The 21,313-nt window shown below is 36.1% G+C and overlaps 2 protein-coding genes across 2 annotated transcripts; one reads left to right on the forward strand and one right to left on the reverse strand.

Moving 5' to 3' along the window:
• The first annotated feature begins 4,377 nt into the window (after positions 1–4,377).
• Positions 4,378–9,485, forward strand: LOC104234289 (probable beta-1,4-xylosyltransferase IRX10L). Its single transcript, XM_009787823.2, has 4 exons — positions 4,378–4,837; positions 7,679–8,067; positions 8,284–8,525; positions 8,685–9,485. The coding sequence occupies exons 1-4, from the start codon at positions 4,732–4,734 to the stop codon at positions 9,196–9,198; spliced, it is 1,251 nt and encodes a 416-aa protein (XP_009786125.1). The 5' UTR covers positions 4,378–4,731; the 3' UTR covers positions 9,199–9,485.
• Positions 9,486–10,204: 719 nt separating this feature from the next.
• On the reverse strand, positions 10,205–12,018 carry LOC104234290 (succinate dehydrogenase assembly factor 2, mitochondrial-like). Its single transcript, XM_070158665.1, has 5 exons — positions 12,014–12,018; positions 11,696–11,800; positions 11,483–11,609; positions 10,613–10,681; positions 10,205–10,512 (listed from the first exon to the last, which is right to left on the reverse strand). The coding sequence occupies exons 1-5, from the start codon at positions 12,016–12,018 to the stop codon at positions 10,360–10,362; spliced, it is 459 nt and encodes a 152-aa protein (XP_070014766.1). The 3' UTR covers positions 10,205–10,359.
• Between the last annotated feature and the right edge of the window lie 9,295 nt (positions 12,019–21,313).

Genomic DNA, 21,313 nt, shown 5'->3' on the forward strand with positions numbered 1-21,313 from the left:
CTACCAAAATTTTCTATTTTTCTAGTTAGAATGGATGGGTCGTGCCTATCCAATCAATAAGTGTTTATGACGGACTCGCTATCACTCGATTTTGGGTCATAATCATTATGTAGGAGAGATGACCGAGTGGTTTAAGGCGTAGCATTGGAATTGCTATGTAGGCTTTTGTTTACCAAGGGTTCGAATCCCTCTCTTTCTGCACTTTCACCTAATTTTTCAAAAAAAGAAAATTGAAACATTGTTTGTTCATGGAATATGATCAATTTTTTTTCAAGTTTCCAAAACTATTTTTAGGACAGTTTTTGAGTGAAAATCTTTCTTCCACTTACAAAAATTTTAACTTTTTTTCAAATAAAATGCATGTCCAAACACAACTTCAACTTCAAAAAATTATTTTTTAACATAACTTAATTTTTTTGTTACAAATAGAATTCTATTTAAGGTGAATGTCTATATTTTAGAGAGATCTTAGGGTTTGTTACTTGGTGGCTAAGTCACTTTTTCCTACAAAATAGAGGGGTTCTATTCCGTTGTAATTCATGCCAAATCAATAAGAATTCTCTCTCTCTTTCTTTGCAATATTCTTCTTTATTGTTTTATAACACGTTATCAGCACAAGACTCTAACTAATTGAGTAGAAGCTTTGGGATTGAGCATAATGATTGTCAATTGTTCCATGAACTTCCTTTATGATTAAATTCTAGATTTAAGGTAAGTATTTTACTTAATTTTTCTCTTTTAAATTCTTGACATTCTATAATTTGATTTTAAATACAAGAAAAGACAATAAATTTTGATTGTAACTCTAATGGAGTCTGAAAGAAATTATAACCACCCAAAGTGGTAAAATTTCTATGTCTTGCCATGATCAAAGTCATGTATGATGGTGAGCACAAGAATTGAAAATTCGTCCCATTGAATTTGCTCCATTCTTATTCCCTTAAGAGAATGTGATAGCATAACGTGATACGTCTGAAAGAAGACAAAATTATTACTGTAAAGGTATCAATGGATGTGGACGTGGCAATAGACGAAATTATAATCATCATCATTGTCGTAATGAGAATAATAAGGATTCTCAAAATAATCCTTCACTATGTGAGAGTAATATTTGTCGTCGATTTGACATAAGATTTTGTAAATCACATATAGATGATTATGGTTCATTCATAATGTAAATGCGACAACATGTGATTTATGAATACATATTCATTCTTGGAAGAATATGAACGTGCTAGTAGTAGTGGATATACCATACTCACCTCTACAATAAAGTTTGAGGGGAAATAAGAAAATAGTATCATTATTATGGCATGAATGGTCATTGGTCACATACCTATTGTACGCCAAAATATTTTGGCGATGTGATTATTAAAGGGAAACAGTAATGCAAGGAACAGATCTTGTATAGAATTCTGACCATGACCACAATGGTATAACTTTCTCTTTAAAAGAGATATTCACCATATAAAAGTCTTTGAATATGTAGTAGTACAAAATTAATTGAGAGCTCTGGAAGAGCCAATTATTACTATTTTGGAGGAATACAATTGATTATCATGTCAATTTATTATGTTGTAGTAAATCTCAAAGAAACTTAATTGAGTTTCTAAAGTATTCGCGAAAGCGGTTGGTCATATTGAGACTATAATAAAGGAAATATTTAATATCTTCTAATACTACAACTTGTAGCGGGATAATATGTATGTGAAAAGCTACCTGCTTTATTCTGTAGTTTGTACTATATAAAAAAAACACCACAGTAAAGTAGAAGTTTATTGATATAAAAACTCATATCATAACAAACTTGGAGTTTATTGATAATTGCACATGTCATGGTGTAAATCTGAAGTTTATCAATATTAATAATTTATTCAGTTGGCATAATTGGTTTTAGCCATATCAATTTAAGTATGGTGTGCAAAAATAATAGAGAATTCACATAGGTAAATATTAAAGAACTAGAAAGTTTTTTACGGATTCTCTTACATTGCTTGTTCTTATGAATTAATAGACCAACTAAAATTGGGATTGAATCCCATGAATCCTGGAAATATCAAAAGTAAATGTGGGTTCATTCATCTGCCATGTATACCACATAAGATGTATCTATGAGATGGTTACATGTGCGATTATTATTAACCCGCAACTTGACCGGTGTTTGCGAGGTAACTTGCTTAGTAATTTAATTTCGAGCATAATTTTCATATTTTTCATTCAAGACAGTTTATCTTGATAAGTTGGTCTACATCACAGTTGGTTTAGCAAAATAATTTATTGAGTGCCTCCACTTAATAGCTAATTGTTGCTTATGAGAACAAAATTATATATATCAGTTTAATATACGTTATATACGAAAGTATATTACATTCTCTCATCCCAACTGGTTCGGAGTTAGGAACCAAATAATTCCATCTTATTATTATTGATATGCGATGTATATTTTCATTAACACCATAATGCACAAAAATGGGTTCCCAAAATTGAGAAAGAAAGTTAGTTTTTCTAAAATGAGGGGGAGACAAGATAAGCAGTTGAGAAAAAGTTACATGGAATGAATTATTATTTGTACATCTAGATCCTCGAATAAGATAATATGAACTTGAGGTTCATTAAAATAAGATAATTCATTTGCAATATATTGCAAAGCATGCCAGACGCATTTTCTGGTCCAAAGAAAGTAACTATATTCTCACTGCAAATGCTCCCATTAGACACAAGTCCTAGAAGGACAAAGTCTATGGTACACTTAAAGCATATAGACAAATCGGTTTCAATTAAAATTCTTGATAAAGAAGATGAGCAAATGATCAAAATGATCATAATAAGGAGGCAAGTGATCTAGAAGATCACATAACATAACACTTCATAAAATCTCAGGAGAGATTTAGGTACCTGAAAATATGAATGAAGAGATCTCTATGTTATGTCTTTATGAAAAAAAAGATATTGGAATCGATATAAAATGTTCGTCGTCGACATCTATCATAGCGCTAAATATAGATGAGAACCTCAAGTTTGTCGAATACAGACACAAAAATATTGGCCAAACAGAAGAGACACAATTCAAGTAGAATTTGGTTTCATATGAAAGACATGTAGTTCAAACACTTGAAAGACATGAGCCGAGGGTCTCCTGAAAACAGCCTCTCTACCCTTCGGGGTAGGGGTAAGGTCTGCGTACATATTACCCTCCCCAGACCCCACTTGTGAGATTATACTGGGTTGTTGTTGTTGTTGTATGAAAGACATGTAGTTCAAACACTTGAAAGTATAAAGTTAATGATATGTGCAATCAGTTTTCGATGTCTTATTTGTCTAGCATGACATGAAAACTTGGTATGCATCTAATCAAAGTCTATTATATTATTTAACTTATATGACAATCCTTGAAAGATTTAAATTGCTTGAAACATATACAATTCTTGGTCCTGAAGTACTATGTGATAAGTGTAATTTGTGCACATATATATCTTGCTATAACTATAAGCATGATAATGTGATAGCGAAAATACCTCTGTGGAGATATTGAAAAGGCTATTCCACGACATTATATGAAGACATTACATATCTATCAAGAATGATGATTTCAAGGTGCAACATATTCATTCAAGTGATAATATGGCTGACTTGTTCACCAAATCTCTACCGATGTCAACCTTCATGAAGCTAGTATAAAAGATTGGGATGCGAATGCTCAAAGATGTGAATTGATGCTCTTATCAAGGGGAGTTAATACGCGTTGCACTCTTTTTCCCTTACAAGATTTTGTCCAATTGAGTTTTCGTTGCAAGGTTTTTAACGAGACAACCAAAAGGCTTATTGTTAGATATGTGTACTCTTTTTCCTTTACTAGAATTTTTTTTCCCATTGAGTTTTATTTTTGTTAAGGTTTTAACGAAGCACGTTATCTGTTGAATAGACATTCAAGGGGAGTGTTATATATAGAATTCTATCTAAGGTGAATGTCTATATTTTAGAGAGATCTTAGGGTTTGTTACTTGGTGTATAAGTCACTTTTTCCTATAAATAGAGGGGTTCTATTGCGTTGTAATTCATACCAAGTCAATAAAAATTCTCTCTTTTTCTTTGTAATATTCTTCTTCATTGTTTTATACAATCATTTTTCAAATTTAAACCAAATCTATATTCAAATGCTAGCTCTCGATCCTTCCTTTTCTTATATTACGTACCGAGACCAACCAGTGAAGTAACTTTTTTATTTTTATTTTGAGACCACAAAAGTAGTCCGTAGTCAAATGATATTACCTCTTTTATTCTGATCCAGATTGGCCGTACCTGTACAAGCCATTAAACAATGGGGAGTTAGAAAAACCTATTTCATTTTCAACATATGCAACAGAACTGACAACCAAACCTCCTCTAACCTCTCTCTCTCCCCTTCCTCTCTGTTTCTTGAACCAAATCTCTCACAAACTTATCAATCACTATTATTTTCTCAATAATGTTCAATTCATACTAGCATTTCATTTCATTTTCTTTTCCTGTAAGCTGTCTTTGTTAAAAGAGAGAAAAGGGGGGGGGGGGGGAATGCCTCTCTAACAACTACTCTGTCTATTGACCCTTCAACTATAGATTCCTCCTACCTTTTATTAACAAAAAATTGCCACTTTTCTTTTTTGTTCCTATAACATATCCTTTAAAGTTTTGATCTTTTGGGTTACTCTATATAGATTTGTTTTACTCACAGATTTAGAGAGGCAGTAGAATATGAGGAATTTGCGATTGGGTTTTCTTTTGCTTCTTTATTTTGCTTTCCTTTTGGGAATTGAAGCCCTCAAATTTCATAGAACCGAGCGTACCGAGAGAATCTCAGGTAACTATCACTCTGTTGCTGATCAATGAAATTACATTCACTTTTTAAAGTCTGTTTCATCATTTTTAGGTTAATTTTTGTGGGTTTGTTTTGAATTAAATATAATTCTTATCCTTTTTACCAAAATTCGAACTGCCAGATGTATAGCTAGGGTTTTGTTGTGAACTGATATAGGACTATTTGGATCCAGAAAATCTTTAGCTTGGATCAAGTGATACACTGCTAGGGGGAAATGAATAGATTTCGTTATTGAATGTCAAAGGAAAATGAAATAGTGATAGTTCCCTCCTTTCAATCCTTAGCTTTAAATATACAGTTGGGTCCAAATTCGATGAGGCTTGGTTTAAATTGAATAAAACGAGCTCAGTGACCGAGCTTGCCTTAGAATTAAGCCGAGTACAAATAGTGAGGTATTCTGCTTGAAAGTTCTTTAGTCAATCTCTAAGTTAATAGGATGGTTAAAATTATGTTGTAATATTTTTAGTTGGCGTGTTTATTATTATTTTTTTTTTCATTTTTCTTTTACACTTACTTTCTGTTGGTAGTAAGTTTTTATGACTAACCGTTGTTTTCTTTCATTGTTGATCACCTTACTATCTTGTTATTTTTATTCTGCTTTTATATGGCTTTTTGGTACTGTCCCTTGTTGTCTATATTTTCATTAATGTGGTGCTTATGCTTTCGTGAGCCGAGGGTCTATTGGAAACAACCTCTCTATCCTCACAAGGTAGGGGTAAGGTCTGCGTACACACTATCCTCCCCAGACCCTATGGTGTGGGATAATACTGGGTATATTGTTGTTGTTTCTTTTACACTTATATTAAATCTTAGAGTTCTAAAGAGGCTCAAAAAACAATGTATAAGATCTATTGTTAATATGGAGTTCAAAAGAATGTTGATTTTTTAGTCACACTAAGTATATGGGTCTCAAATGACCTTTACTTAAGGAACTTATCATGTTTCAGTGTTCTTATTGGACTTGAATCAAAGTTTTTAGAGTTTGAGTCAACTTCAAGCTTTTAGATAATTGACTCGATTCGATCTTTGACATCTAGATATGCTACTTGATAAACTCATTCGCACCCCTTGGTATCAATTCAACTTGTACTGTTTCTGGATGATGGATTAGAAATAGGTGATGTTTCCCCTCCTTTCTACCGTTTTCAAATTTTCAATTATTTATTACCTTACTATGGTAGCATGTAGTACAACTAAAGAGAGTGAGGAAGAGTACTGAGTACACAATTTTGTTCGTGAGGTGTAAGTTATTTGATTGGTATTGGGGATAGTGGTCTTCTATCATAAGGTTTTAAATCTTAAATCTAAATCCTAGACCTTGATTCAAGAAATGATGGATTTTGCCTCTAAAGAGAGGCTCTTTGAGCTATGTATGGGATATGATATCTAAGTTTCTGACAGCTATTGGTTCCCTCAGAAAATTTTCTTCTTCACTCTGAAAGGAAAAAGAGAAGGTTAGAAACTTTGTGTTGATATTGCTATTTATAGTTTTTTTGGGTCAATTTGTACTATTAATAGAGTTAGTTCATTATATTATTGAGTTGTATTTAGATATAATGAAATCACAAATTTTGCTTAGCAGGATCTGACTTCAGTAAAACTTAATTTGATGCTTTTAGACTGCCAAAATGTCTGATGTTTTTTCCAAGAATCCCATTAGGATTTGGTTCATGTATATGTACTAACTCTGGAGTTCAGAGATTTGGGGCAAGGATGAATGAGAGTTGCAGCAGTGTAGATAATATGTTGGTGAATAATTTCAATGTTAGATTTGGGGCATGGATGAATGAGATTTGCAGCAGTGTAGATAATATGTTAGTGAATAATTTCAATGTTACAAGTGCTACCGAAGTGTGATTAGGCAGGACATGGTGAGGCTTCAGATTACCGAGGACATGGCCCTAGACAGGAAGTTGTGGAGATCGAACATTAAGGTTGTAGGTTAGGAGGTAGTTGGGAATATCTCTACAGCGCCGCAGAGTGAGGCTAGCCTGTTAGGACTTGGTCTTTGACTGTCAGTGGTTAATGTGAGTTCACACTACTCTTTCGTTCCTCTTAGTGTTGTGCTTTATCTACAGGTTATTGTTTTGCTTCTCACTTATTTTCTGGTTCTGGTGATGCTGTTCTTTGCTCTATGGTTTCTATTGATGGTACTGATAGATTGCCTCTTTTCGCCTTCTTTTTGTCTTCTTGAGCCGAGGATCTTTCGGAAAAAACCTCTCTCCCCCATCGGGGTAGGGGTAAGGTCTGCGTATACACTACTCTCCCCAAACCCCACTAGTGGGATTTCATTGGATCGTTGTTGTTGTCGTTGTAAGTGCTACCGAAGTGTCATCCTTGTGACTTTAAAGCAACACATTTTACCAACCTAAAAATTCACCTGTGATATAAAGTATATTAAAGGGCAGTCCGGTGCACTAAGCTTCCGCTATGCGCGGGGTCTGAGGAAGGATCGAGCCACAGGGGTCTATTGTACGCAGCCTTACGGCCCTTACCCTGCATTTTCACAAGAGACTGTTTTCATAGCTCGAACCTGTGACCTCCTGCGACCTCCTGGTCACGTGGCAACAACTTTATCAATTACACTAAGGATCCCCTTCATATAAAATATATTGCAAAAATGAAATATAATTAGATACTTCTAAGATGCTAAAAAGTTTAGATTAAAGGCTTATAGAGTATGATTTCCCTATCCGTCACTTTGCATGTCTGACTACATCATTTTGTTTTTTAGTTTTTTAAATTAGGTTAGGCGATAAGGACATAAATATTTGCTTTGAACTCTATGAAATTATCAACTTTCCTTTCATTTCTGCATTTCAGGTAGTGCCGGTGATGTCTTGGAAGATGATCCAGTTGGGAGGTTAAAAGTTTTTGTATATGAGCTTCCCAGCAAATACAACAAGAAAATTCTTCAGAAAGACCCACGATGTCTTAGCCACATGTTTGCTGCGGAGATCTATATGCATCGTTTCCTCTTATCTAGCCCTGTCCGAACCCTTAATCCCGGGGAAGCTGATTGGTTCTACACCCCTGTTTATACCACTTGTGACCTGACACCAAATGGCCTTCCTTTACCCTTCAAGTCGCCACGAATGATGAGGAGTGCAATACAACTTATTGCTTCTAACTGGCCTTATTGGAATAGGACAGAGGGGGCTGATCACTTCTTCATTGTCCCACACGATTTTGCTGCTTGTTTTCATTATCAAGTGAGAATTAAGTCCCCTTTCTCTCTCTCTCACACACACACACACAAAGCACACATTGATATATATACACATCAAATTTATATTTAACTAAACTGGATTTCACTAAAATGGTCGTGGAAATCTCACAGGATTAGTCACAGTGCCATTTTATAAATTTCCACGTTACTTTTTACTGAAAGTGTGTGGTTACATCTGATTATTTCGTGCAAATTGTAGGAGGAAAAAGCTATTGGGAGGGGAATTCTTCCATTGCTCCAACGTGCAACTCTAGTTCAAACTTTTGGACAAAGAAATCATGTGTGTTTGAAGGATGGTTCAATTACAATTCCTCCCTATGCCCCTCCGCAGAAAATGCAGTCCCACTTCATCCCTCCAGATATTCCACGATCCATCTTTGTTTACTTTCGTGGCTTGTTCTATGACGTAGGAAATGATCCAGAAGGTGGTTACTATGCAAGGTATCCCCATGTCTCAACCTCTAAGATTAAATCACATTTGATTCTGAACGCTGACACTAAATAGATTGAAGACAACTAGCTTTTGATTTTCTGTATTGACCTCCCAAACATGGAAATATGTCTTATGACAAGGTACCTGACTCTTACTTCTCTTCTCAGAGGTGCACGGGCAGCAGTATGGGAGAACTTTAAGGACAATCCTCTCTTTGATATTTCTACGGAACATCCAACTACCTACTATGAAGACATGCAGCGAGCCATCTTTTGCTTGTGTCCACTTGGGTGGGCCCCGTGGAGTCCAAGATTGGTTGAAGCAGTTATATTCGGTTGCATCCCTGTTATTATTGCAGATGATATTGTCTTGCCATTTGCTGATGCAATCCCCTGGGAAGAGATTGGTGTTTTTGTAGACGAGAAGGACGTTCCAAATTTGGATACTATACTCACTTCTATTCCACCTGAGGAAATATTGAGGAAGCAGAGATTGCTTGCCAACCCTTCAATGAAGCAGGCTATGTTATTTCCACAACCTGCACAACCAGGTGATGCTTTCCATCAAATATTGAATGGACTTGCTCGTAAACTGCCACACGATAGGAGTGTTTACTTGAGTCCTGGGGAGAAGATCTTAAACTGGACTGCTGGTCCAATTGGTGACCTAAAACCTTGGTAAGAAGCTGGTACTGGAGATTATTGCATTCCCTAAATCTTGGCTTTCAACCTTAAAAGTCGCGTCACAGGTGTGGAATTAGTGTGAAGTGTATATCTTAAGTATGTAGTTTTTCGATGAAGTGAAGAATCTTTTATTGATAACAACATCCACAGGATGCAACTGGGGACGTTTGCACATTCATTTTTGTAGCTGTAGGATTTGTTGTATAACTCTATGTTGGTTCCCCAGTGTACTCGTGTGCCACTAACATTGTGTTAGAAAATTAATGAACCAGATTAATTTGATCACTAATTGTGCTAATTTGTTCCAACTATATAGTCAAGTATTCTTTCTCTTCCGTCATCTCTTTTCCTATCTCCCAATTTGTCAAGAAATTGGAAGACGAGTAACGCTAATCCAGTTTGAAATACTGGCTGTAAGCTCTTTCATCTATAATCTATCCATCAACAATTTGCAATTTATTAAATGGAATTCCTACTGCATTCTCACAACAAGAAATGAAAATTGTCATCTACAGATAGCTGAAGATCAAAAGAAAGTAAACCATAGCGTTAGACTAGTAAAGAAATTAATGTAATAATATAATAAGATGTCACTCGTGGAGGATAAGAGATCCCTTTATTTCTTTCCTCCTCATATTGAGAAGCAAAATTTAAAGGATTTATTGGATTGTCAAAGCTAAAAGCAGGAGTAGGTCGGAATGGAACTCTTTTTACACCTCAAACCTGTGGTTTTACTATAATCACATCACGTTGGTTCAATGAACAAACAAATATATAACTGTCTAAGGCGAATCTAAGATTTTAGTCACTGAGCACGGTGTGTCACTCAAACAATTATCAACCTCTCAATGAACCTTATTTAATACGGAAAGCTTAGACGCGATGTAATATTCAGAAAATCTGAGGATACAACCTTGGCGTAATTATTAAAATTGCTTCAATTTTACCAAGAGGTCACATGTTCGAGTCGTGGAAACAACTTCTTGCAGAAATATAGGGTAAGACTGTGTACAATTGATCCTTGTGGTCCGGTCCTTTTTCTGGACCCCGCACATAGCGAGAGCTTAGTGCATCGGACTGCCCTTTTTTACATTAATTATTCTTTTCCACGTATGACTAAAGAATACCGGTTCTTTGACATCTTCCAGCTCAAATTGAACTACTGATTCCCGGCTATAGGCCCGTCTTGAGCTTTCTTGAAATCATCCCATCCTCTCACCCAAGGGCCAAGGCTGCCTGCAGCTGCACGAGTCTCTGGAGCAGCATGTTTGCCAAGGTTGTTCATAACCTTTTCTCGCACAGCAGAGAACACCTAGAACAAGTAAACTTATTAACTTAAGCACAGTCAATAAAGAACAAAAAGGAAAAAGAAAACGCTTGGACAAGCTTGAAATTCTGTTTTAGGTTCTCACAGAATTTGTGCTAATTGCATCTGGTGGTTGCTCCTGGCCAGACAGCCACTTCCATAAATCTGGATTCTCCTGCAGCCATGAAGCAAACAAACTTAATAAAACCAGCTCAAACTCATAATCATGTAGGAGAAGTAGCTTTGCTAATGCTAGTTCTATACACTGCTCTATCAAAAGCAAATATCTTTACTGTGGAGCAAAGTGTTTGAGGACATTTTCTCCAGAGCGATGATTCGATACAATTACAAGGATTGTTAGAGAAACATAGCAAAACTGACACCTAGACAGAAAGCCACATTCAACCCATAGATCTTCACACTCTTCCTAATGGTTTGTATTTAAGCAAACCAGCCATTAGCAACTCAACTTTCCCCTTAGTAGTGAAAATACTTCTGGCAAAGCCCCAATATTTTTAAGTTTTCTTGACATTTGCAATTAGAGTGAGCAACATAGAGATAGTATACTTCACGGCCATGACTAACCTTTAGGTGTTAGCATGACAATGAGAAGATACAGAAGAAATTACAAGTATAGTCTCCAACAAGCCCATGTCATGACAAGCGTCTAGTCCATTTTCCGATCAGCCTATGTCGGGAAGTCGGCCTACTTTCTTATGCATACTTCATACACCTCAAATATCCGTCAAGCAACCATTACAGAAGTCATTCTCCTATAATCACTTGTTTCAATCAACATGACATGATTTTCAATATTTAATACTCGAAAATCACTTCAACACAAACCCCTTATACACACAAGGAACATCAGGCACTTTATGCACAGCCAAATACAGTGAAATGTTTTCCATGAAGAACATTTTCCACCAACCAAACGCACTAAACAAAACACAAGAAAGGAAAACAAATCAATTACCAGGTCAAGAACATTAACAAGGGACTTAACTCCATCTTCATCCATGGACCGAATATGATCCTCCACCCATTTGCCTAGAACAAGGTCCAGCTCCAAGAACCCTCTTTGTTTGCTCTGGTAATGAAGCCTATAATAATTACCAAATATATACACCCCATTAAAATCTGATAAACCCGCTAAAGGAGCCAGAACCCACCACACAATTTTACTAACCTGTTGAATAAGCGTCTCTTACTCTCTTCATTGGAGAGATCGATATCAATCGGCCCACAATTCTCTTTGGAAGTAAAAAAACGTGAGAATGTGCCAGCTAAAGGCCTAAACGATCAAACAATAAGCAAGGGTGAACTCTATGATCAGAAAAGGCCTAAGTATGAACTATTTAATCATCAAACCGCGTAAAGGGTCAGATAGCAAACAAGTACAAATGATAGAAAAAGCCTAAAAGATTAAAACAGAAGCAAATATGATTAATCAGTCTACTAGCTTCAATCTCAAATTAGCAGGGATCAAGCTTTATAATTCTTTTACTCCATTATAACTCATTATAAGTGTGTGCCTAGGTGGACGGGTACCAAGAATTCAGTATTTTAGAGGTTTGTCAAATTTGAACACACTTTTATTTATTTAATTACGTCTTCAGACACCTCTTCAAAGTGCGAGTCTGATTTTTTTTCATAGCTCAAACATATAGAAATTTCTTGCGAATCCAGGACTTCAGATATCATATTGAACAGGAGCGGATGCACGTGCAACGAAGCGCTTCTTTGGAAAATTTTATGAAATATATGTAGTAATACTCTACGGATCCAATAAGATAAAAAAAAAAATGACACCACTTGATGCCTGTTGTAAGTTGGCTTGCTGATTAAGTTCCTAATTTTAGTGTAGGAGGTCAGAGGTTCAAACCACAACTAGATCATATTTTCGTCAAATATTTGAGAGAGCTTTTATTCCTAAAAATTGCGGTTCTTATAACTTAAGATTCAACAAAAGCAATTGGACTAAGGCTATTTCTTATTGAGCAATGTGATAATTAATGGAGTAGTACTTTTTATTCTCCGCCTTCTATAAATATCGACACCGCTTATAAAAAATACTATTATATTAAAGCGTATTAGGAATTTAAGTGATTAGATAAAGCATACTGTTATTTACTTAATTATATCATAAACGCTACAAAATTAGAACAATACAAAGAGAGCAACAAAAAAGAAACATAAATGAAGGAGTAAATTGAGATAGGTGGATATTAATCGGTAAAGACTAATAGCCTGTTTGGCCAAACTTCTTTTTGGCCAAAAGTATTTTTTTCTTCTTCCTAAAAGTACTTTTGACAAAAAATTGAGGTGTTTGACCAAGTTTTTGAAAGGAAAAAAGTACTTTTGAGGAGAAGCAGAAAAAAGTAATTTTTCTCTAAAACACTTTTTTGAGAAGCACTGTTTGAGAAAAATACACTTATAAGCAATTTTTTAAAGCTTGGCCAAACATTAATTGCTGTTCAGAAGTACTTTTCAAACTAATTAGTCAAACACAAACTGTTTCTCGCCAAAATTACTTTTGAAAAAAAAACACTTTCTCGCGATTTTTATAGGCCAAACGGGCTATAAAGAGAGGGGAGTGCGGAGTTTGCAACAGAAGTCCTCTGGTGGATTCGAGGAATTGTGAAGAGGAGAGCCCTTCTTAGATTCGCCATTTTCTTCCACTGCAAGAAATGAGTTAGAAAGGTTGCAAAGCACAGATTAAAGCTCAGCAGGGTAGAAGAAAGGTTGCAGGCCTGGCTTTCTTGGCGTCCATTTGAGACTAAAAGAAAACTTGCATAAACAACTGACTACCTTTTAAAGAGCTTTTGGTAGCTAGTTTTGAAAATTCATTAAATTAAAAGGTAGTAGTTATTATCCTTATAATTAGCTATGCCACGTAAATTTTTCACTAAAATTTGAATGGACCGCGCCAGTTGGGCATGTAAAAAGGGCATGGGCTAGCGAGGGGTACAGATTTGCATCTATACCCGTTTTTTTAACATGGAAAGTGCCAGCATAATACGCCGGATTATAGAGTTTTTGCGTATAAACTTCTAGCATATTATGATAGAATTCCAGCACATTATGTTGGAATGAATTTCCAACATATTATGCTTGAATTTTTAAGGGTATTTTTGTTCAGATTTTATTTTTACATGAAAATTTAACTAAATCTTGATTCTTTTTTGTTGCTAAATATAATTGCTTTTGAAACTGTGACTTATTTTTAATTACTAGTCGTAAATTAGGCTATTTTTGACTTTTTTTTACTTGGATATGCGTTCCCATAAAATACGTCTAAATTGTAATACGCAGTAATTTATTTGACTGAAAATTCAAAAATTATTTTGTATTGTCAAATTGATTGAGTGTCAGTTATATGTAACTTGATTTAATACTCCATGTCACACCTCCTTTTTGCGCGCCCCGCCCCGAAGGATAAAATGCGCGAGGGAGTTTTTCCAATTTAAGTGACAATATTCGAAATGAGATTATTTATTTAATTCAGAGTCGCCACTTGGGAAAGGTTTGGCTTTTGGTGTCCCAAGTCACCGGTTTATCTTGAATCCCAAATCGAGGAAATTTTCGACTTTTCCAAATGAAGTCTGCGAACCAGAAATTCTAAGTAAGGAATTCTGTTGACCCGAGGGAAGGTGTTAGGCACCCTCGAATCCCGTGGTTCTAGCACGGTCGCTTAAATTGTTATAATGGCTAAATATCTGATTTAAATATATGTTATGACTTACGTGCTTTTATTAAGTTTAAACCGCTTTTATTATTATCATTTATTTTTATAGAATTGCAACGTCGTGAAAATGCATCTCGAACCACGTCACAATCAATGCACCCGTGGTCGTCGACACATTTTGACTCCGTTGAGATTCGGATTTGGGTCACATCAATGTGCACCCGTGTTTAAGAAGGTTAAATTATTAAAGGTGCGCCTAAAGCAACTAGCGTATTGTTATTTTGGGAAGGCCGTAAAATTCGCTAAACGGCCTGTCCCGAATTCTAAGTATTTTAATATATACATTTAGAGGGCCCCGCAGCTTGTGCATTTTTGTTTGTCGAGGCTCGTCTCATTTTTATTTAAAAGGATAAACCTACAGTGACTATATTTTCTATTAAGTTCATCTCTAAAATAAAAGAAAATTTCTTAATTATTTACATGCTGAAAAACGTAACTTATTTATTAAGTTACGACTAATGTGAACGGAAAATTGCGATCGCGTTTGTACAAGGAAAAACTGCTTTAATTCTACATTCTATTATTTACTAATACTAGAGCATGAGATAGATACACAATAATATCAAAAACAGATTAATTCAACTAACGTTATTAGATGAAGAAGTTATACATATGCAATCCATTACTTATTAATAAATCGACTACATTTTTATATAAAGAAAGGAAAATTATATTCAAACAACAAATCTAAACAGTTCGGATTCAACAGGAACAAAGCCTGATTAATATTTCATTTTTTGCTTCAAGCCGAGATTGTACAAATGTGTACCTGGAAACAGCAGTACAAGAACAAAAGAAGTAGGAGTCAGCGACAGTAATAACGCGGCAACAGCAGGTTCAGCAACACCGCAAAACCAGTAAAAACCAGTAGAATAACCCAGTAACAGATTGAAAACTCAGCAGTGCAAAAGTACAATCGCAGTCAAAGCAGAAGAGAGAAAAGATACGAGATGCAGTAGTTTCTGACTTTTGAATGACACTCGAAGAAGAGCAAACAGAATTGTTCGGATGAAAGTTCAACTTGTCTTTCTCTTTTACTATCACAAACTCTCTCCCAGTATAAAAGTATGTCAACTCTCAAGTGTAAAAAGAATCTGTCAACTCTCTCTAAAAATCCTCTCAATAATATTCAACTCTTTTTCTCTCCCCCCAAAAAATCTCTTCAAAATTCTCAAGTCCTCTCCTCAATGTCAAGAAATGACTCTATATTTATAGCAAGACTTTGCCTTGAATTCCTAAACCCAAATTATTCCCCCAATGGCATGCTTTGTCCCACTATCAAATGTCTTCTTTATTTTAAACTTTGTCCCCCATGCCCACATTAAATAAATGTCATATTACCAACCTATTACAATATGTCCCTCATGCCTACATTAAACAAGTGCAAGATTCCTCCCCATTATATTTTGTCTTGTCCCCCATTATATTAAACAAGTACATCAAAAACCCCACCCCATTATATTTGTCCTCCATGCTTAACATAAAGAATCAAAATAATGTTCAATTACCAAACTACCCCTCCGACCTTATTGCAATTACAAATCTACCCCTGAATGCAATGCAATTTACCAAATTACCCCCATCAGCTCTAAACACTCAATTAATCATAACTTGACCGAAATATGATCAAGATGACCAATTTCTCAACAATCTTCAACAACAATTATATGAACACGATGAACAACACAACTCAAAATTAATGGAATGAATTAACCATATCGGGAACCAATCCTGGTTAATTTAGACCATGAATGTATGAGCAAAACACAACAATACAAACAACAAAATACTAAATTAAACAAATCAAAGACAACATAAACTCACATTAAATCACTGGATTTAATCATGAACTTCAAACAAAGATGAACATGAATTAAATCTATTTTTAGCAACAAACATGACGGGTTCACATGACTCAAACAACATAAATAATTTCTGGAAAATACATAACAACATGAAACAAATTGAAGAAATAATAAATTAAATTTCAATTTGAATCTAACAAACATTAAACTAGCAAACATTCACTTAAAACAACAATACAAACATGGAATAAACATGAAAAACAATTAATTAATCTTTCATTTGAAATCTGAAAAATTAATTTAACAAACAACACATGAACATGAACTAAAAATTAATTCAAACGATAAACAAAACAAACATTTGCCGATTTTAGATTCGAAAATATCAAAACAAAATACGGACAAAATAAAACTAAAAAAAAACTACTAACCGGATCGAAACGATGAACAACGACCAAACAAACAACGAACTTGACGAGCCTCGACCAAAGCTCAAACCAACGATGGCGAACACGAGCAGACGACGAACGAACATGAACCTACGAAGCAATATCGGCGGTTTACAACTGAAAACCACGCCGAAGCTAAACCGGCAGTTGGCGGGGCAGAAGTGAAGCAGTAAAAGCATCTGTGGACGACGAGGTTTCAGTACAAACCCATATGAGAGGTCGACGGACAGCGGAGATGCGACAGCTGGGGACAGGGCTTCGAACTGGACGATGAGCTTGGCCAATGGAAACAGCGGAGACGCGACAGAACTGGGTTGTGACGATGACGGGGAGGCAGCTGGAGGCGACGAGTTCTTGTTCGTTTTCTGGGTTTTTGCCGGAGAAGAACGTGACGCAGCAGCAGCATCAGCATCAACAGCTGCTACTCGACAGGGGGGTCCGATGGTTCGAGCATTGGGGGTGCGAGGGTTCGTCTGGGCAGTGGCGTTTGGTGGTTGTTTGGTCGTCGACTCGACAGTGACGACGAGGGGGAAGCTGGTGGTTGACGGGGACTGTTTGGTCGAAGGTGTTTGGACGTGAGAGAGTCCGGGCTGCGTCCATGGTGGTGGTGTTCGCGGTGGGAAGGTGCTGGGTGGTGGATGCAGAAGAAGGGAGCATGGTTTGGGCAGCCATGGTTGTGAGCTTGGAGTTTTGAGAGGATGAAGAGAGGAGGCAGATGAGTTAGTCTTTAGGGTTTTTGGTTTTTTGTTATTTTTGTTTTGTTTTTGTGTTTAGACCAAAAAATGAAGAAAGGGGTTGGGTATTGGGTTAATGGGGCGGACCGGGTCGACCCGTGTGAAGTGGACTGGGTCGTGGACAATTGTTTGGGCCTGGGGTTGAAAATTGAAGAAGTGGCCCAATCCGATTTTTATTTGTATTTTTGTTATCTTTTCTTCTTTTATTTTCTAAAACTAAATTATAAAAATACTTAAATTATTATTAAGAACTAAATTAAGTTATAAAAGCGCAAATTAACTCCCAATAATAATTAACGCACAATTAAGTAATAATTAAGCATAAAATTGTTCATTTGGACATTAAATGCTAAAAATGCAAAAGATGCCTATTTTTGTAATTTTTAATTTTTTTGTAAAACTAATTTAATTACTAACAATTGTAGAATGAAATCCTACATGCAAAATGCGACATATTTTTATATTTTTTATTAATTTAACAAATAAGCAAACACAGACAAATACAAATAATTATCCAAAAATATCACAAAAATACTCAAAATTGCACACCAAGGAAAATCATTTTATTTTGCATTTTCTGGGAGTATTTCTCATATAGGGCAAAAATCACGTGCTTACAGCTGCCCCTCTTTGCCCGAAGACACGAAGGGTTTTCGCGCAAAGATAAAGTGAGCGATTTTTGCCTATCCGAGTACTCCGTGTGAAGCATTTTTTTTGAAAAAGATTTAACCGAACCTCTGCTTCAAAGGTTTCCTACATATCCCTGGCTAAAGGGGAATCAGGTTAATGTAGTTCGGGAAGTTTTGGTAGCTGGGACTACCATGGGATTGCAATGCTTGTTGTTACTGCTGTTGCTGTTGTCACCGCTGCTTTACTGACCGCCTTATTACAACCAAAGAAAAATTGAAACTGAACTAAACACTTATATGCATGTCAACTGCTAGTTACAAGATTCCTATCTATGATTCTTTTGCGACTTGATCTTGGGTCTTAGCTGATTCTGCTTGTAGACTCCGATCTGAATCTTGATGCTTGCAAGTTGTAGGCGCCTATTTATTTCTGCGATACTGAATAGGACGGGGTTGGTAGAACTCGGGACCTTGATCAAATCTTGGAACGATCCACCTTCCATTTTCTCCGGTGTCTCGGGACATCTTTTTTCTTTTTCTTCTTAGATTCTGAGTTGGGACTCATCTTGTGGGTCGTTTCGATCCGTGTGGCTCGAGGTTAGACCTGCGGGAAAAACAAATGAACGAAATTTTCTGCCCCAGTTTCACTAGGAAAATTTCGTGAATTATTCGCCAGGAAGTTCATAAAATTGATGAAAGAGGATATGCATGCTTAGTTCAGGATTGGAGCCCTAATACCGACTAGCTGGGGAGAAGTTCAGTTTTAGAGTTGAAACTCTAATACTGACCAACTGGGGAAAAGTTCAGTTTAGGGTTGGGGCCCTAATGCTGACTAAAGGAAAAGTTCAGTTTAGGGTTTAAAACCCTAATGCTGATTAAAGGAAAAGTTCAGTTTAGGGTTTAAAACCCTAATGCTGACTGAATGGGAAAGAGTTCAGTTTAGGGTTTAAAACCCTAATGCTGATTAAAGGAAAAATTCAGTTTAGGGTTTAAAACCCTAATGCTGACTGCATGGAAAAGCTCAGTTTAGGGTTTAAAACCCTAATGCTGGCTGAATGGAAAAAGCTCAGTTTAGGGTTTAAAACCCTAATGCTGGCTGAATGGAAAAAGTTCAGTTTAGGGTTTAAAACCCTAATGCTGACTAAAGGAAAAATTTAGTTTAGGGTTTAAAACCCTAATGCTGATTGCATGGAAAAGCTCAGTTTAGGGTTTAAAACCCTAATGCTGACTAAAGGAAAATTCAGTTTAGGGTTTAAAACCCTAATGCTGACCAAAGGAAAAATTCAGTTTAGGGTTTAAAACCCTAATGTTGATTGCATGGAAAAGCTCAGTTTAGGGTTTAAAACCCTAATGCTGGCTGAATGGAAAAAGTTCAGTTTAGGGTTTAAAACCCTAATGCTGACTAAAGGAAAAATTCAGTTTAGGGTTTAAAACCCTAATGTTGACTGCATGGAAAAGCTCAGTTTAGGGTTTAAAACCCTAATGCTGGCTGAATGGAAAAAGTTCAGTTTAGGGTTTAAAACCCTAATGCTGATTGAAAAAAATATTCAGTTTAGGGTTTAAAACCCTAATGCTGATTGCATGGAAAAGCTCAATTTAGGGTTTAAAACCCTAATGCTAGCTGAATGGAAAAAAATTCAGTTTAGGGTTTGAAACCCTAATGCTGACTAAAGGAAAAATTCAGTTTAGGGTTTAAAACCCTAATGCTGATTGCATGGAAAAGCTCAGTTTAGGGTTTAAAACCCTAATGCTGGCTGAATGGAAAAAGTTCAGTTTAGGGTTTAAAACCCTAATGCTGACTAAAGGGAAAATTCAGTTTAGGGTTTAAAACCCTAATGCTGACTGCATGGAAAAGCTCAGTTTAGGGTTTAAAACCCTAATGCTGGCTGAATGGAAAAAGTTCAGTTTAGGGTTTAAAACCCTAATGCTGACTAAAGGAAAAATTCAGTTTAGGGTTTAAAACCCTAATGCTGACTGCATGGAAAAGCTCAGTTTAGGGTTTAAAACCCTAATGCTGACTAAAGGAAAAATTCAGTTTAGGGTTTAAAACCCTAATGCTGATTGCATGGAAAAGCTCAGTTTAGGGTTTAAAACCCTAATGCTGGCTGAATGGAAAAAAGTTCAGTTTAGGGTTTAAAACCCTAATGCTGACTAAAGGAAAAATTCAGTTTAGGGTTTAAAACCCTAATGCTGATTGCATGAAAAAGCTCAGTTTAGGGTTTAAAACCCTAATGCTGGCTGAATGGAAAAAAGTTCAGTTTAGGGTTTAAAACCCTAATGCTGACTAAAGGAAAAATTTAGTTTAGGGTTTAAAACCCTAATGCTGATTGCATGGAAAAGCTCAGTTTAGGGTTTAAAACCCTAATGCTGGCTGAATGGAAAAAGTTCAGTTTAGGGTTTAAAACCCTAATGCTGATTAAAGGAAAAAGTTCAGTTCCGGGTTTAAAACCCTAAAGCTGACTAAAGGAAAGAGTTCAGTTTAGGGTTTAAAACCCTAATGCTGACATGCATGGAAAAAGCTCAGTTTAGGGTTTAAAACCCTAATGCTGGCTGAATGGAAAGAGTTCAGTTTAGGGTTTAAAACCCTAATGCTGACTAAATGGAAAAGTTCAGTTCAGGGTTTAAAACCCTGATGCTGATCAAAGGAAAAAGTTCAGTTTAGGGTTTAAAACCCTAATGCTGACTGAAAGGAAAAATTCAGTTTAGGGTTAAAAACCCTAATGCTGACTGGAAGGAAAAGCTCAGTTTAGGGTTTAAAACCCTAATGCTGGCTGAATGGAAAAAGTTCAGTTTAGGGTTTAAAACCCTAAGGCTGATTAAAGGAAAAAGTTCAGTTCAGGGTTTAAAACCCTAATGCTGACTAAAGGAAAGAGTTCAGTTTAGGGTTTAAAACCCTAATGCTGGCTGAATGGAAAAAGTTCAGTTTAGGGTTTAAAACCCTAATGCTGACTAAAAGGAAAAGTTCAGTTTAGGGTTTAAAACCCTAATGCTGATTAAAGGAAAAAGTTCAGTTTAGGGTTTAAAACCCTAATGCTGACTGAATGGAAAAGAGTTCAAGTTTAGGGTTTAAAACCCTAATGCTGACTGTATGGGAAAGCTCAGTTTAGGGTTTAAAACCCTAATGCTGGCTGAAAAAAGTTCAGTTTAGGGTTTAAAACCCTAATGCTGACTGGTTGGGGGTAAAGTTCGAGAATGCTAGCTACCCTTCTTTTTTTTGGATTTTCTTGTTTTAGTAGAAGATGAAAGGGAGTCTCGTGGAAACTTACCTTTCGAGTGAGTTCCTTATTGCCAAGATATTTCTTGTACCCATGTACCTCCTTCTTCGGGCGACACCTGCTTCTTGCACGGTTGTCTTGGATTATACCTGTTTCAACTTTTCAGACAAAGAACAATTGTTAGTTTGGAAATGACGGTCGGTTCGGTGACCTTGATAGTTCCCAGT

The sequence above is a fragment of the Nicotiana sylvestris genome, chromosome 10 (genome assembly GCF_000393655.2).
Source record: "Nicotiana sylvestris chromosome 10, ASM39365v2, whole genome shotgun sequence".
In the NCBI taxonomy this organism is placed as follows: domain Eukaryota; kingdom Viridiplantae; phylum Streptophyta; class Magnoliopsida; order Solanales; family Solanaceae; genus Nicotiana; species Nicotiana sylvestris.

Coding starts and splice junctions, on each gene's coding strand:
- LOC104234290 (XM_070158665.1), bottom strand. Junction 10,682..11,482: donor TTGTTAATGTTCTTGACCTG/GTAATTGATTTG, acceptor TCATGGCTGCAG/GAGAATCCAGATTTATGGAA. Junction 10,513..10,612: donor ATGCAATTAGCACAAATTCT/GTGAGAACCTAA, acceptor TACTTGTTCTAG/GTGTTCTCTGCTGTGCGAGA.
- LOC104234289 (XM_009787823.2), top strand. CDS start 4,732: ATGAGGAATTTGCGATTGGGTTTTCTTTTGCTTCTTTATTTTGCTTTC. Junction 8,068..8,283: donor CTGCTTGTTTTCATTATCAA/GTGAGAATTAAG, acceptor TGCAAATTGTAG/GAGGAAAAAGCTATTGGGAG. Junction 8,526..8,684: donor GAAGGTGGTTACTATGCAAG/GTATCCCCATGT, acceptor TTCTCTTCTCAG/AGGTGCACGGGCAGCAGTAT.